Raw genomic sequence first — 13967 nt, forward strand, 5'->3', positions numbered from 1 at the left:
TACTTATATATGTGTTTACATGCCCATGTAAGGATGAGCAAAAAACATGACAAAAAAGTGTTTTGTGTAAATTATTTATTTTATTACTTAAAATTAATTTAAATTTATTTATGTACAGTCTTATGCATAATAACATCTACATAGGTAACTTCCACAGTAAATTAGCCTAAATTACAATAAAAACCAATTCTTTGGTCAATTCACCAATCACTCTTCAGTTTAAACGCGCCAATCACTTTCGTTTTAAAATTACTTTTAAACTACACCAATAGATGGCGTTGTTTTCAATTATCTGTTCATCAGCGGTTCTACCACGAATACTTCTTTTACATCTTTCGGGTCTGCACTATAAGATATGCCTTTTCTTCTAGAAGGTACGCAGTTCCAGTACAGCTGTTTTGAGGAGTAGGAGACGAGGAGGACACCAGCTATAACTAGCACAATTTGAAAGCCTAGGAAGACGTAGGGAATATAGATGTGGACCATTCGTAGTGTTGAGATCTGTTTGTCTTGCAATTTTGGTTGTACCTGAAAAATACACATTTAAAGTTATAAAGGGCAATCACTCATATTTAGTTAAGTGTTTTAGTATCAGATAATGGCTGTCCACTGCTAACCGAGGGCCTTCTTCAATGAATGCCAATCATCACAGCCTAGGGCAGAAGTTTAGGGTCACAGAATCTTCATTGTTAAGGAATGTTTCACAAATATTTTTGACACACTTCTAGATATAGATGTTTGATTTACTAGTGCAATTTATGGAAACCTGCATTCTGATCATTTGTGTAGTGAGAAGTCACTTTAAAGTGGTTGATGACCATAAAGCCGATACTTACAATTTTAACATTGATGATGGGCACGAGCATGTCTGAGAAGCTGCTCAGCTTGGAGTTGAACTCCACGTCGCGCATCATCACGCTCACTTGCACTGAGAACTTAGTAGCCATCACCATGCCAAATAGCTGAGGGGAGGAAATACATTCAAATGAAAATAAATTATAATTATAAATATATTTATCAAAATAATTCTAATATATTTCGATTTATTTCGATATCAATGCTAAATAAATCGATCTCTTGAACTATCAAAATGTATTTATTCAAAACAGCTTCAAAAACAGTTGGACAACATTTTTCATGAGACAGGCCCCCAAAACACTCGCCCTTTACCAGTTCGATTGTGTTTTTGCTGGGAAGAAGATGTGGTGGAACAAACTCCCCAGCAATAACACAGAGTTCTATAATTTTCAAATCGTCAGAAGTCATAAACTTTCCTCTAAGAAGTATTAAATATACTTACTGGTTCAACAATTAACGAACTGCCGTGATCCTCTTCATTGGGAGTAAGACCCTCGATGCGATCATATAACGAAGGGCTTGCATCCAGGAAATGGGCGTTTGATAGGACCAGCGGTAAACCTAAACACATAAACAATATATTTTAATTCATGTGCGTGAATGTGTCATGCAGGAAGTCATTGCGTGGGTGGAAGCCAGTTTTCCACAAAAAAAAATTATTTCAGATTTAACCATATTTATATGGATGTGAGTATCTAAAGAAAGCTAGAAATAGAAAAACAAGGATACAAACTGTATCCTTTATTAGTAGGTAATGAAGGAAATTTTACCATCCTCCATATACCCTAAAAAAAGATTAACAAATTTCAACTCACCATACATACAAGAAGACATGTCAGTGACGCCTTCAAAACAAACTCCTTTACTGCAAAGGCACTCATTCTCCTCAATCTGACTGAAACTCCTGTTAGAGAACTTGTAGGTCATGCCCTCAATGCCGAAGTCCATGGTCTTCTGGCCCTGGTACTCCAGCTCCATGAATCGACAGAGGACGTTGCGGTAGATCTTGAGAGGCCGGTGAGGGGACATGTCGGGGGGGTAGCCTATGCCTTCGAACGAGCCGTTGAAGCTGTTGCAACTTGAGCTGGAAGAGGAAAAGGTGTTGAACAAATGAAGGCTGATATGATATAGTGGTCAGTAGTTACTGCTGCTGTGTGCAATAGTGCATGTGGGATGAATGAGCGTGAACGCATCCAAAGTACAGGGAAAGGTCGTATTGTATTAATAAAACTACTTAGTAATAAATTATCATTAGAAATAAGCAGCATCTTTGTACTATTCTATGTGATTACTTTTTCTGTCATGTGTTTAGTTTGTGTAGAAATGGTTAACTAAATAAGTAAAATAAATTGTTAACTGCTCTCTTTACCTACACACAGTTTATCAGGTAAAGCGTAAGAACTTAGGAAAAAAATATTTACTGCTATCTCTCGCGATTTCACTCACGATATCTCAATCTCTTCACCAGTTTCAATGAGAGTGCATAAACCAAACTTTCGCATTTATTATATTAAGTAGCAAGTAAGTATTGTCATGAACAGCGCACCTTGTTTCGGGATATCCCCAAGCTGACAGGCCACCGATGCCGTCAATAGTCTTGATCATGAACTTGTCTTCATCGGTGGCACTCACTTCCACACGGAATGGTATACTTTCATCGTACAGCTGGAAACATTAAATTAAAATATGAGGTAGGTACTAAGTACTATAGTGTTTTCAACGTTACAGATTTTGGCCTTAACCGTTGTACACCTTACGTTTTGAAAAGTAAAGCTTTATGTTAATGCACACATGAATTTCACATTTATTTTGACAGTAGGTATCGGTTAATAGAAAGGAAAAGTGAAGTAGAAGAAGCTTCTTTTCTCTCTGCTGCCTAAGTGCCTTCCAATCAAAATTAAAAGAAATATATCTTTAATTTTAGATGTTTTCTAACTAGACGAAAATGTTACGTCCTAAAAAATACTCACCCTATCCAAAACACCCATTTTATCGAAGTTAATCCACCCAGGCAGCACAGTGTTACCCAGATTAATGAGGGGTTCTTCATACCCCCACAGGTAGTCCTGGGCAGATATCTGGATAGTTGGCTTACTGTCCAGCTGGGAGGTCAGCATGTTGAACCCCATGCGTGCGAAGTAACCGTAGGTTGACACCATGGAACCCATGCTCTGAAAATTGATGATAGATGGATTATTTTTCTGGTAAATTTGTTGATAAATGATTTCCAAACAACTGACCTTTAAAATAAATCTCAATTTCAATTAAAGTACTTTGCTTGAAAGGAAATTCTACTGGTATTTACATTGGTGTACCGAAATATTATCCAAAAGAAATTAACTAAGTAATATAAAAATAAGTCATGAGCAAACCACAGAACGCGTTTTGAACAGGCACAGAACTACACTTAGGGCTACCTATTGTCCAAGTGCAGGAAGTACATAGTTACCCCAAGAAGCGGGTGAAATACTGGCCAAAACCAGTATGTAATATTTTCTTTTACAAATTATATGTGCTTTCAATACTAGACAAGGAATCTCACCAGCATAGCAACATTCGGCACGGTGACCATAATATCCTCAGGTCTGCCGACTGACTCTTCGGGAAGGAAGGTGACCTTATGACGAGGAGTGTACCTCATCACACCAGCTTCCAGGTCTATCTCCAAGTCTTCATTCGTACGATTCTCTCTGAAACATATCAATTGAACAAATAAAAAACAAATGAATGAAATATTTTGTTATTGCCAAAAATACGCGTGGAAATATACTTAAGATAATTATAAGTTATCAACTCATCCTTGGAATTATAGATAAGCAAAATCTTTTTATTTACAAACATACGTTACGTATTTCCTAAAAGATAAAGCCTATAGAGTCCAATTTTTTTTAAACTAAAAAGAACCCATTCAAAACGCAACGATAGTAACTCTCTGGTATGTTCTATCACAAAATAACTAAGTAATGAATATATTTTTTGGAGACTGAATAAGGGCATAGTTTACTTTTTATCCGGATAAGGGAAGAAGGTCCCCTAGACGAGGGTGAAACAGTGCAAAACAGCTAGCAATTCATAAATCAAAGTAAAATTAATGTGACGATCTAAAAAAAACAAGATGCCTTGCCCAGTAAACAAAATGGTATTTATTCCAAGTACGTAATTAAGTCATATTAGCATGAAGACAGATTTAGTTGTCCTAACCTAGGTGAACTAGAAGCCAGATTAATTAGTCAATACTTAATTGAAGTTTACTTAATCGATCGACTGGTCGCTCGATTATCTAATGTAGGTTTATCAACTTATTATGATTCAAAGCAGCTGAATAATCAAGTTTGATTCGCGTTTGAATAGGTAAGACATGATAAAAAGTGATTTGTAATAGAGATAGAACAGTATCTACGTAAGACGTTGTTTTTGTCTGTTGCACAGAACAAAATAAAAGTTTTCCACCGCTGATTAATTTGTCTACATAGGTACTTGCTAAAATATAAAAAGGAAAGATTTGATTGTTTGTTTTTTTGAATTGATTATTTTTATTAGTATTGAAAAAAATCCGCGCGATTTGAAAAATGATTTCACTGTTAGGACGCTACATTAACTGCGCTGAAATAAGGCTATGTTTTATGCCGATATGGGCAGTACCTACCTATTTCTCAAGGGACACGGATGAAACCACGTGGAGCTAGTCTTCTTATATATAAAAATGAATTGCTGTTCGTTAGTCTCACTAAAACTCGAGAATGGCTGGACCGATTTGGTTAATTTTGGTTTTAAAATGTTTGTAGAGGTCCGGGGAAGGTTTAAACGATACGAAGTTTGTTGGGTCAACCAGTAGATTATAAAAATAAAGACTTGTTGTTCAAACGAGCTTACTCATCTCAATAACTACTGAATCGATTGGAAAATTCTGTCAGTCTTAAGGTGTCTACACACCAAAGCCGCTGAGGCCGGCGGCACAGCCCGGCGGCTCAAGCCGCCGGCCGTATTTTGTACAATCATGCCGCATGATTGTACAAAATACGGCCGGCGGGTTGGGCCGCCGGGCTGTGCCGCCGGCATCAGCGGCTTTGGTGTGTAGACACCATTAGATAGTCCAATTATCGAGGAAGGCTACTACTTTTCATCAGAGTACGTAGTTTATTTCTAGTTACTCGAGTGAATCTGTATCTAGTAAGGATATAAGAATAACTTACTGATAAGTAAAAGGCCCAATTTCCTCCACCTTCAGCCTGTCATCCTCCCCGCTGAGGAACTGCTCAGCATTGGTGATGTTGAAGATGTAGGCCGACAGGTGCAGGCTGTCCACCTCCTGACTCATGGCCTCGTGGACTGCTGTACCGTAGTCTACGCGAGCCGACTGTAAGAATAACATTCAGATAATACGAGTAAAATACCAAGTCAGACACCAGTCTAACCAAGGGGTATAGGGTGACTCGGGTAACTGGGTTGAGGAGGTCTGATATGGCAGTCGCTCCTTGTGGCACACTGGTACTCAGCTGCATCCGGTTAGGCTGGAAACTGGCTCCCATATAGTTGGTGAAAGGCTCGCTTTAGTCACCTTACAAGCCCTAGTGTCAGAGTATTCTTAAATCTGCCTGACGGCCTCTGACTTGGAATAAGAACGACTGTTACATACTGAGTAGAATTCAATTCCCAGCCCGGGAATCGATACGTGACCCTTACTAAACCACTGAGTAAAGACAAGAGTAAAGAAAGTATGAAATTAATATTTAGTTATATGCAAGGTGCATTTCTTATATGCTTAGGTATACTTACATAAATAAATAATAATCGCAAGGGGTCTACAATGATGCTCAGTATGACTGCAGACAGGAATAATGTTCCGATCACCAAACACACCACGAGCTTTACTGAAAACATAAAAAAAAACTTATGAAGCATTTTCATTTCACGTGTATCATGTTTTGAGTTACTTAAGCTGATTTATTATTGGGCTATAATAATAATTAGGTCCATAATCACCGACGACACAACCGCTTAATTTTCTTAAAGCAACTGTTTACTTTGAAAATTGTAGATACGTGAAATTTCGTAAGGAAAACTAACTGTTTATACTGTCGACGAACTTGGGTTTTAGTTATTGAAATATATCTTACTTTTAACAGCAGTTGTTATTGGCTCGTCATTTCCTTTGGTGATGTAACCCATTTTGAAGTTTTTTTCCTTCATTTGGTTAGTGGTTATCTACACTAGGGACCTGAAATAAATAACCGTTGTTAATTCGTATTACTTATACATATTTCATTTGAATTGGAAATAGGCTTTTAAGATTAATTTATTGTAACAGTGTTTGGAGGACCCGGTTTTTAACTATTGAATTAATCTAATAGCTGAGGTATATCAAAATAATAATAATTACAGTTTTAAGCACGAAACTCTCTTTTTGTAATTTTATTTATTGAAGTCAGCTATTTATTTAAGTAGATGAGTTTGAGTATGATTAACTACTGGCACTTTGTCCTATGCTACGTATAATTATTATTTAAAAGGAATGACTATGCTTAGTTTATCATATTGGCACATTTTTCTAGTCATAACATTGTATGTTTATCTCGTTAATTGGTATTAATTGTCTGGAGATATAGACGAAGTCGCGTGTAAATGATAACTATCATTAAATGTAAATAAATATACCTATACCTACTAACATTGTAATGCTGAAGAGTTGGTTTAGATCAGGGCTAAAGTCAGGAACTAACGGAACGATTTGAAAAATATGTATTCAGAAAATATATATTTCAGTGTTAATTAGATAGCCTATTTTATAACGATGGCTGGATTGCCTGAAAGATGACATGAATAAGAAAGCAGTGAGTGTCTGTATGACTAGTGACAGGGAAGAATGAAAATGGAAGACTTATTGCGCCGACTCCAAACAAAATTGAGAACAGGACAGGAAGAAGAATAAAGACTATTTATTGAGGAAGGTTTTAAATACTTAGGTAAAAAACCTTTATATTGCAAATAAATATTTATAGGCATGCATATACATGGGGTTATTAAACTTGTTAGTAACTTATGTAGAGACAACAAAACAGGTTTAGGAAACTATTAATATTGATTTACAGTAAAAAATCACGTTTTTTTGAACGAGGCGTCATGGTGTGAACTTGATGAAATAACTAGGTATTTTATTGCGGATTAAATAATTAACATAAAAATAAATTGTCACAAATTGGCTCTAAAGTTACGACACATTTTTTATCGTCTTTAAAAACGAACTTTTTAATTTTTTGTCTAAGTTTTTTGTTAAGCTAGCTAAGAGTCTATTTGGCATTTTTAATGGGAAGGGGCTAACATAATGGGGTTAGCTTATTTTACAATTTGCTTACCATTAAAATCACTACGTAGTTTTTCACAAGGACGCCATTATTGGAAATCAAATATTTTAAAGAATAATTAAACTTACATTTATTTTTATCGGTTCATCGACAATGTCAACACTGTACCTACCAGAAATAAAAAATATTTAAGCAAGTTAAAATTAGATGAGGACGGCACGCCAAAAAAATATTAAAAATAAACTTTACCTAAGTACTCTGTACAACAAACAAAAACAATTAATATAAAAAATGCGTGCACCGTTCTGATACTATGTATATATTATCTTCTAATATCTATAAACTAACACTGTTTGTTATGAAACTTATAAGTATACATATGTGACGAATATCTAATCTTCTTCAATCGTAGGTACGCAATGGGATTGAGACGGATGACCCATTTGATAAAATCCGATCAAATTCCAATTCAATTATGTTTTCTAATGGTGGTCAGAAAGAAGTCGTTCAATAGTAAAATCTTGATTGTTCAAGGGCACAACACGGTACCCCATGATATTTCCGTGATTTTTGTGGTTTACGAGTTACTATAGGTACATTTTCAATGGACTTAAAAAGGGGAGGCTCTTAGTTTGACCTGCGTGAATGTTTGTGTGCAATTATTTAACCTCTGGCTCAACCTATTCTGATGCGTCATCAGCATTAATAAGTATTTCTCAGACATAGCAGCTTTATGGCAAGTATATTACTGAAGTCAAACGTTTTTGTATTTTATATGATTTCCACCTGTAAGATTTGAAATTCAATAACCTAGGTAAATAACGAATTTCCCTATTTAAGCAAAACACGTGTAGACTGAATGTTTAGAAAAAAAAACATATATTCCAGAAGGTCTAACCAGAGATATGCAAGCATAACTGATTAGCAGTCCAAAAAAATATGATGACCTAAAACACTGCCGGGGTCACTAGTTTACGTAAAATCATATACGAGTTAGTTAGGTCAATATAAAAACTCTGTAATCAGTGCTTTTTGGCACATAAGCGTCAGTTTTCTTTAAAAAAACTGTGTTTTCATTGTAACACGTTAAATTTTCAGTTGATTTAAGAAAAACGGACATTTTAAATGTAGTCGGTGAACCTGGGCTATACTTAGTCCTATGTTACTACATAGTATATATGTTATGGACCAAGTGATAAATTGGGCAGTATACATAATGCCCGGTCATTATGAAAAATGCCCAATATGAGAGTGCAATTTGATAATAATTATTCAAATAATCAAATTGACCGGGCACTATACATATTGCCCGTGACCTTTTGGGCAAAGTAATACAAACATATTTAATTTCATTTTTTTAACATAACACATCCCATATTAATTGACCCAGCATGGAAGTAAGCATGCAACCTGCAGCAAGCATGGCTTCTGTCACGGCTCCGGCGCTGCGGGGCTCCGGCGGTCCCATGCGAGCTTATCGTCGCAGATGGTTTTCACGCTCACCACCGCAGCTTCGGCTTGCTGGCCAGCCTCAGCCGCGGCGGCGACCGCTTCAACTACCTGCGCCTCAGCTCGCAGGTCGCCTCGCCCCTCCGTGCCTACGCGCTTTTGAATTGCACTCTAGGGGTAGGGCAGACAAGACTACGTGGAGTCGGTTTTGCAGCGATTCGTTTTCGTCACTAAGTTCAGTTTTTAATACAATGTTTTGAATCCAAATTAAATTCTACCATAAAAAAAACGAGCCAAGAAAAATGAGATCAAGAAAAACGAGGCCGAGTAAGTAAATCAGATGACAATTGCCCAATTAATAATTTTGTGGCTAGACTTGTAATTTTCAATTAAAATAGAACATATAATTTTAACAATAATCATAAAATATGTAGCAAGTAACAGGATTTATTTATTAGAACAACTGCCACCCTCGCACCGCATAAAATATAGCTTTATTATCAAATTGCCCAACTATCATGTAGCAATATAATAATGCCCGTGCAATGTGATAAATAATGAAGTTAAGATAGTTATTAATCACTTGGCCCGATAAAGCTAGACATTATGCATAATGCTCGGGCATTATAAATAATGCCCGAATTAATCACATGGTCCATAACATATATATTACTACATAGGTAAGATCTTCAACGCGTAGTTTCAGCTGCATCCCTAGGTAGGTTACTATTTTCTGCATTAGTTAATGGAACTTTATACATAAGGGACATACATACGTACTATTACGTACTTAGATTCCACTCATAGTTTCAGCCCCGTCAAATTTTAACTAACTACTTCTATCACCCGGATAAAAAGACCTATGTTTTGCTGATGCCTATGCATTCAGCTTTAACTATTATTATATGTAGAGTTTCATCATATCTGTTTAGTAGTTTTAGCGATAGCGTAATAATCATTAAGACAGCCATCTATATATCCTATATACAAACTTATACGTTTTGTGTAATGTGACAAATCCATTTTTCTAATATTTTTTTCTAATTCTTATTCTTATCCTTTAACTATGTAAAGTAGGTATATTATTACTACTATTCTACTGGAAGCTTTTCAGGCAACAGTGATGAAGCTCATGTGTATTTGTACACAAAGAAAACAATAACCCCTCTTCACTGAGGTCGGCTAAAAACGTGCTTGTAAGGTCATCAAACGTTTTAGGGAAGGCCTGATTATTATTTTGCGATAAAATTAACTTAATGAGTTTAATAACGTGAACTATCAACATACAGCAAAACGTCACGTGTTGTTTAAATAATGTAAATAGTATATGATAAACTAGTAGGTAATATTGCATTGTTGTTTAAAGATTAATTGTGGGAAAAAACAAAGAAAGCTTCTCAAATATAAGGACAGTTTTTTGTTTTTTTTTTCCTCTTTCCATAAAACGTTATTTTAATAAACTTCTTAGTAACCTAAATACAATTCGGAAGGTTACGTTTATATGATTTTTTATACCTTTAATTTAAAACCTCTGATTAAGGTTATTTTGTGGTTTAACCCTTTATTTAAAAGTAACATTGAACTTTCAAGTTCGCGGGATTTTTTATGATCAAATAAATAATTGGTTCAATGATTTGTGACTGGAAAGCTAATTATAAATTTTATTTCTTTTTGATATAGGTACATTGAGTCATGTGGCCTTATAAAATAAATAAAACGTGATAAAAACTGTTATTAAATATAACACTTTTGCTACACTGACAACCACTAACCACTTAGCTGACCTGAGCATCGAATCTAGTACCACCAGTTTAACCCTAGAGCTTTCGATCACTTTGCTATGGAGTTAGTACTTATTTTTTTCCATGCTCTTCTATCTCTACTATACCAAATTAGTTATTTTTACGTTTATAAAAATACTATGAATCTGTTCTCCTACTCCCACGTGCTAGAAGAACTACTTTCTGCAACCGGGTAAAATGTGCCCTAAGTAAGTAGATCATAAAAACTAAGTTATTTCCAGATATATGTACTTACCTAAAAATCACAATAATTCGCAAATCCACATAACATCACGGACTTACGCACAACAAGTTAGCTGCGTACAGTCACCGCCAAAACTGATCCGTCGCGGGTTTATCACTGTTATATAATACTTTACACGCGAACTTGTTTAGACAGCACTCACTCACCCTGTAGATAACAGTTAAGTTAAACAGACGAAAAATATTTTTATATATTTTTTTTTGTAAATGTTTTAGTATTTTTTTCTTTTTTTTTTTTTAATAATAAAATAATTTTGGTATATAATAAAAAAATTTTGGTACTAATGACTGCGACACAGCTTTTCTCTTATTCTTTGTTTTTTTTTTTGGTTTTTAACTCTTTGTTACCTATACCTACGAAATAATTTGAATTTGAAATTAAGCAATATACACCTAAAGAAAGGACATTGTTCCGGCTCCATACATGTTCTGCCTAAGAACCGTTCGAATGGAAAGTGACTTCTATAAAATCTTAAAATTATATGGAATCCTATGAAATAAGTTTTCACGAACGGACACTTCAGGAAACTAAAATAATTACGAAAAAAGTTAATATTTTGAGGTTATAAATAAAAAATAACCAAGCTTGCGTGAAATATCAGAGTAGTATTATCAAACTAATACAAAATATCAACAATACTATGTACAGCTCTGTATGTTCTCTTCTAGATCTAGGAAAAGACTACTCTACTAGATACTAGGAAAAGAGATAGTACCTAGACAAGTTTAAGATAACTCTTTGACAATTATCATTTTACAAAGTTGCATTTTCTGTCTGTCCCTATGAATGCTTAGATCTTTAAAACTACGCAATGGATTTGGGTGCGATTTTTTTTAATAGATAGAGTAGGTCAAGAGGAAGCTTACACCAAGGTTTTACATTGCCACCGTGCGAAGACGGGGCGTGTGGCTAGTTTTCATAAATGCTTAGAATTTTTGTGAAAAACAACTACCTAAACGCTTTTGCTTTCAACGTTACGTTTCTTAATATATAGTGAATCCACTTTGGATTTGTGATAAAACGCATAAGTATCCAAAATGGAAAAGTTCCATTCACCACAATTCATAAAATATCGATATTATTACGATAGAGCATTATTTTATTTAAATGATTGTTACTACTTTTATATTAGACAGTTACCTAGCTATCTACATGCCATAAGGCGGGAATCGAACCCGCGGTCTATTACCAAGAAGGCACAGACCATACTAAAAATGTCATTACCACACAAAATAATTTAACAGTTAAAGTAAGGTTTACCAATAACAATGAAAGAGGTTTTCGAGGATGTGCAATAAAAACAATATTTATATTCAATTAAAGGTTTTTAATCATCAATATTTCTCAATAATATATTATTTAAGAACTGAGCAGGGGGTTCAATTGAATTTTGGTATCTCGCCCAGCTTAAATACCAGATAATAGTCATTATGTGGGCACAACAGCCCACTATTTTACACCCAACGATACAATTGCAACAGTGATGCCTGATGGTAGGAGCTTCTTACAAAGTACACAATTGCGTCCAACAGTGCATTGCATCTTATTATGCTCGACTGCTTCAGACCAACACGTCGTACATACAAGGTCATGAGCTTTAACCTGTAATAAATAAATACAATAAAACATTAGTAACTTGCAATTGTGGCAATTGATTTGAAAACCGAGAAATTGTGTGCTTATGAAAACATAAGTCGGTAGTAATATTCTTATCAAAATTAGAAAAACACTTTCGTAGACCACTTACCATACGGGGAACAGTCCATTGTTGTATGCAACGAAGTATATCTTCGTTTTCTAATACCAAAGAACCTCCAGCAGATCCACAATTTATACAATATACTACATATATTCTCCATCCATTGTTGTAATTATAATACAACTAAATTCGATCACAGACAGAGCAATATCCGAAAATGCCAGGAAAATCCAGTCCTTTACACACAGCCGAGTCTACCAAGTACGCAATCTAATCGGAGTCCGTAATCAAGCCAAAGTTGTTAGAATAAAACCATGAAACGCATAGAAAATCACAAAAGAAACGATAGTCGCAAAGCAATCAAACTGACTTCTGGCAAACATATGTCAATGTGGCAAACTGACTGAAGTACACCAGTGTTGCCAATTACGAAAACTATAATCCTACTCGAATGCCAAGCTAGAAATTCGCGATTTCGCTTAAAACATATAGAATACTAGTTTTTTTTCTAGCTAGTCAGTTTAGGTATTTAAATGAATAAAGTGTTACCAACTAATTTTAATAACCGACTTCGGAAAGGAGGTCCTCAGTTCGATCCGTATTTACCGAAATCGCGAAAACTTCCAAAACTGGCAGCACTGGCTAACGGAAACATTTTATAAGGCATCAATAATTGTGACCCAACTTTTTATTTAGAATTTATTTATTTGAAGTGTCCGTGGAATACTAAAATATGTTTCAAACAATATAAAAAAAAATGAAAATTATAGTATAATTTATATTCACATCGGTTCTTAGGCCAAAATTGAACAATGTCCTTTGTCGTGCAGTACACAATATTTAAAAAAAATCAATACATATCAAAATAAATGTTATCAATGATTGATTACGATTTTTTTAATGCATATTTTGTAAAAACAATCAGTATTTTTCAAGTTACTGACATGCGTTTATCATGTACTTAGACAGTGTTCTGATTCTTTAACGAAGGATGCGATCTTCAGTGATCACAGAATAAAGATGTAAAACTGTGAAGATACGTACTAACGTTCGTAAAAATGACACTCACACACGCATGTGCATCGGCGAGCTTCTATCGGTGCTATCGGTGCTCACGACGGTCAGTACTGAGCGTCGTGCATCGAGCTCATGCGTGTGTGAGTGACATTGTTACGGTGTTGTTACGAACGTTAGTATGTAGCTTCCCAACTGTTTACAGGAGAATATATTTAAACTGTGGTGATAGTTTTGCTTGACGTGGGTTTATATGCACACTGGGTCTTTGACTGTAAACCGCCGGTGAACAATAATTTTTATCTAGGTTCACACTGGGTACTGTGAATAGAGCTTTTGACTTTGTGCGACTTCACATCTGCCTAGTGTTTTCCCAACTACGTTGAGTTGGCTTCCAGTCTAACGAAACGCAGTTGACTACCAGTGTGCCACGTGGAGCGACTGCCTATTTGACCTCCTCAACCCGTTGACGAGGAACCCGATACCCCTGGGTACATTTGCTGTTTCTGGTTTCTGACTACCAGTAACGACTGCCAAAGATGACAGCCGGGACCCACTAAATTAAGTAGGTAAAGTGTTAATAATCAAATTGGATTTTT

At 35.4% G+C, this 13967-nt stretch overlaps 1 protein-coding gene across 1 annotated transcript; it reads right to left on the bottom strand.

Moving 5' to 3' along the window:
• Positions 1 to 60: 60 nt before the first annotated feature.
• On the bottom strand, positions 61 to 10820 carry LOC110378266 (scavenger receptor class B member 1). Its single transcript, XM_064037941.1, has 11 exons — positions 10647 to 10820; positions 5976 to 6076; positions 5635 to 5729; positions 5052 to 5215; positions 3401 to 3548; positions 2829 to 3029; positions 2405 to 2523; positions 1674 to 1942; positions 1301 to 1419; positions 837 to 962; positions 61 to 528 (listed from the first exon to the last, which is right to left on the bottom strand). The coding sequence occupies exons 2-11, from the start codon at positions 6046 to 6048 to the stop codon at positions 289 to 291; spliced, it is 1554 nt and encodes a 517-aa protein (XP_063894011.1). The 5' UTR covers positions 6049 to 6076; positions 10647 to 10820; the 3' UTR covers positions 61 to 288.
• Between the last annotated feature and the right edge of the window lie 3147 nt (positions 10821 to 13967).

Source organism: Helicoverpa armigera, chromosome 14 (assembly GCF_030705265.1).
Source record: "Helicoverpa armigera isolate CAAS_96S chromosome 14, ASM3070526v1, whole genome shotgun sequence".
NCBI classification, from domain to species: domain Eukaryota; kingdom Metazoa; phylum Arthropoda; class Insecta; order Lepidoptera; family Noctuidae; genus Helicoverpa; species Helicoverpa armigera.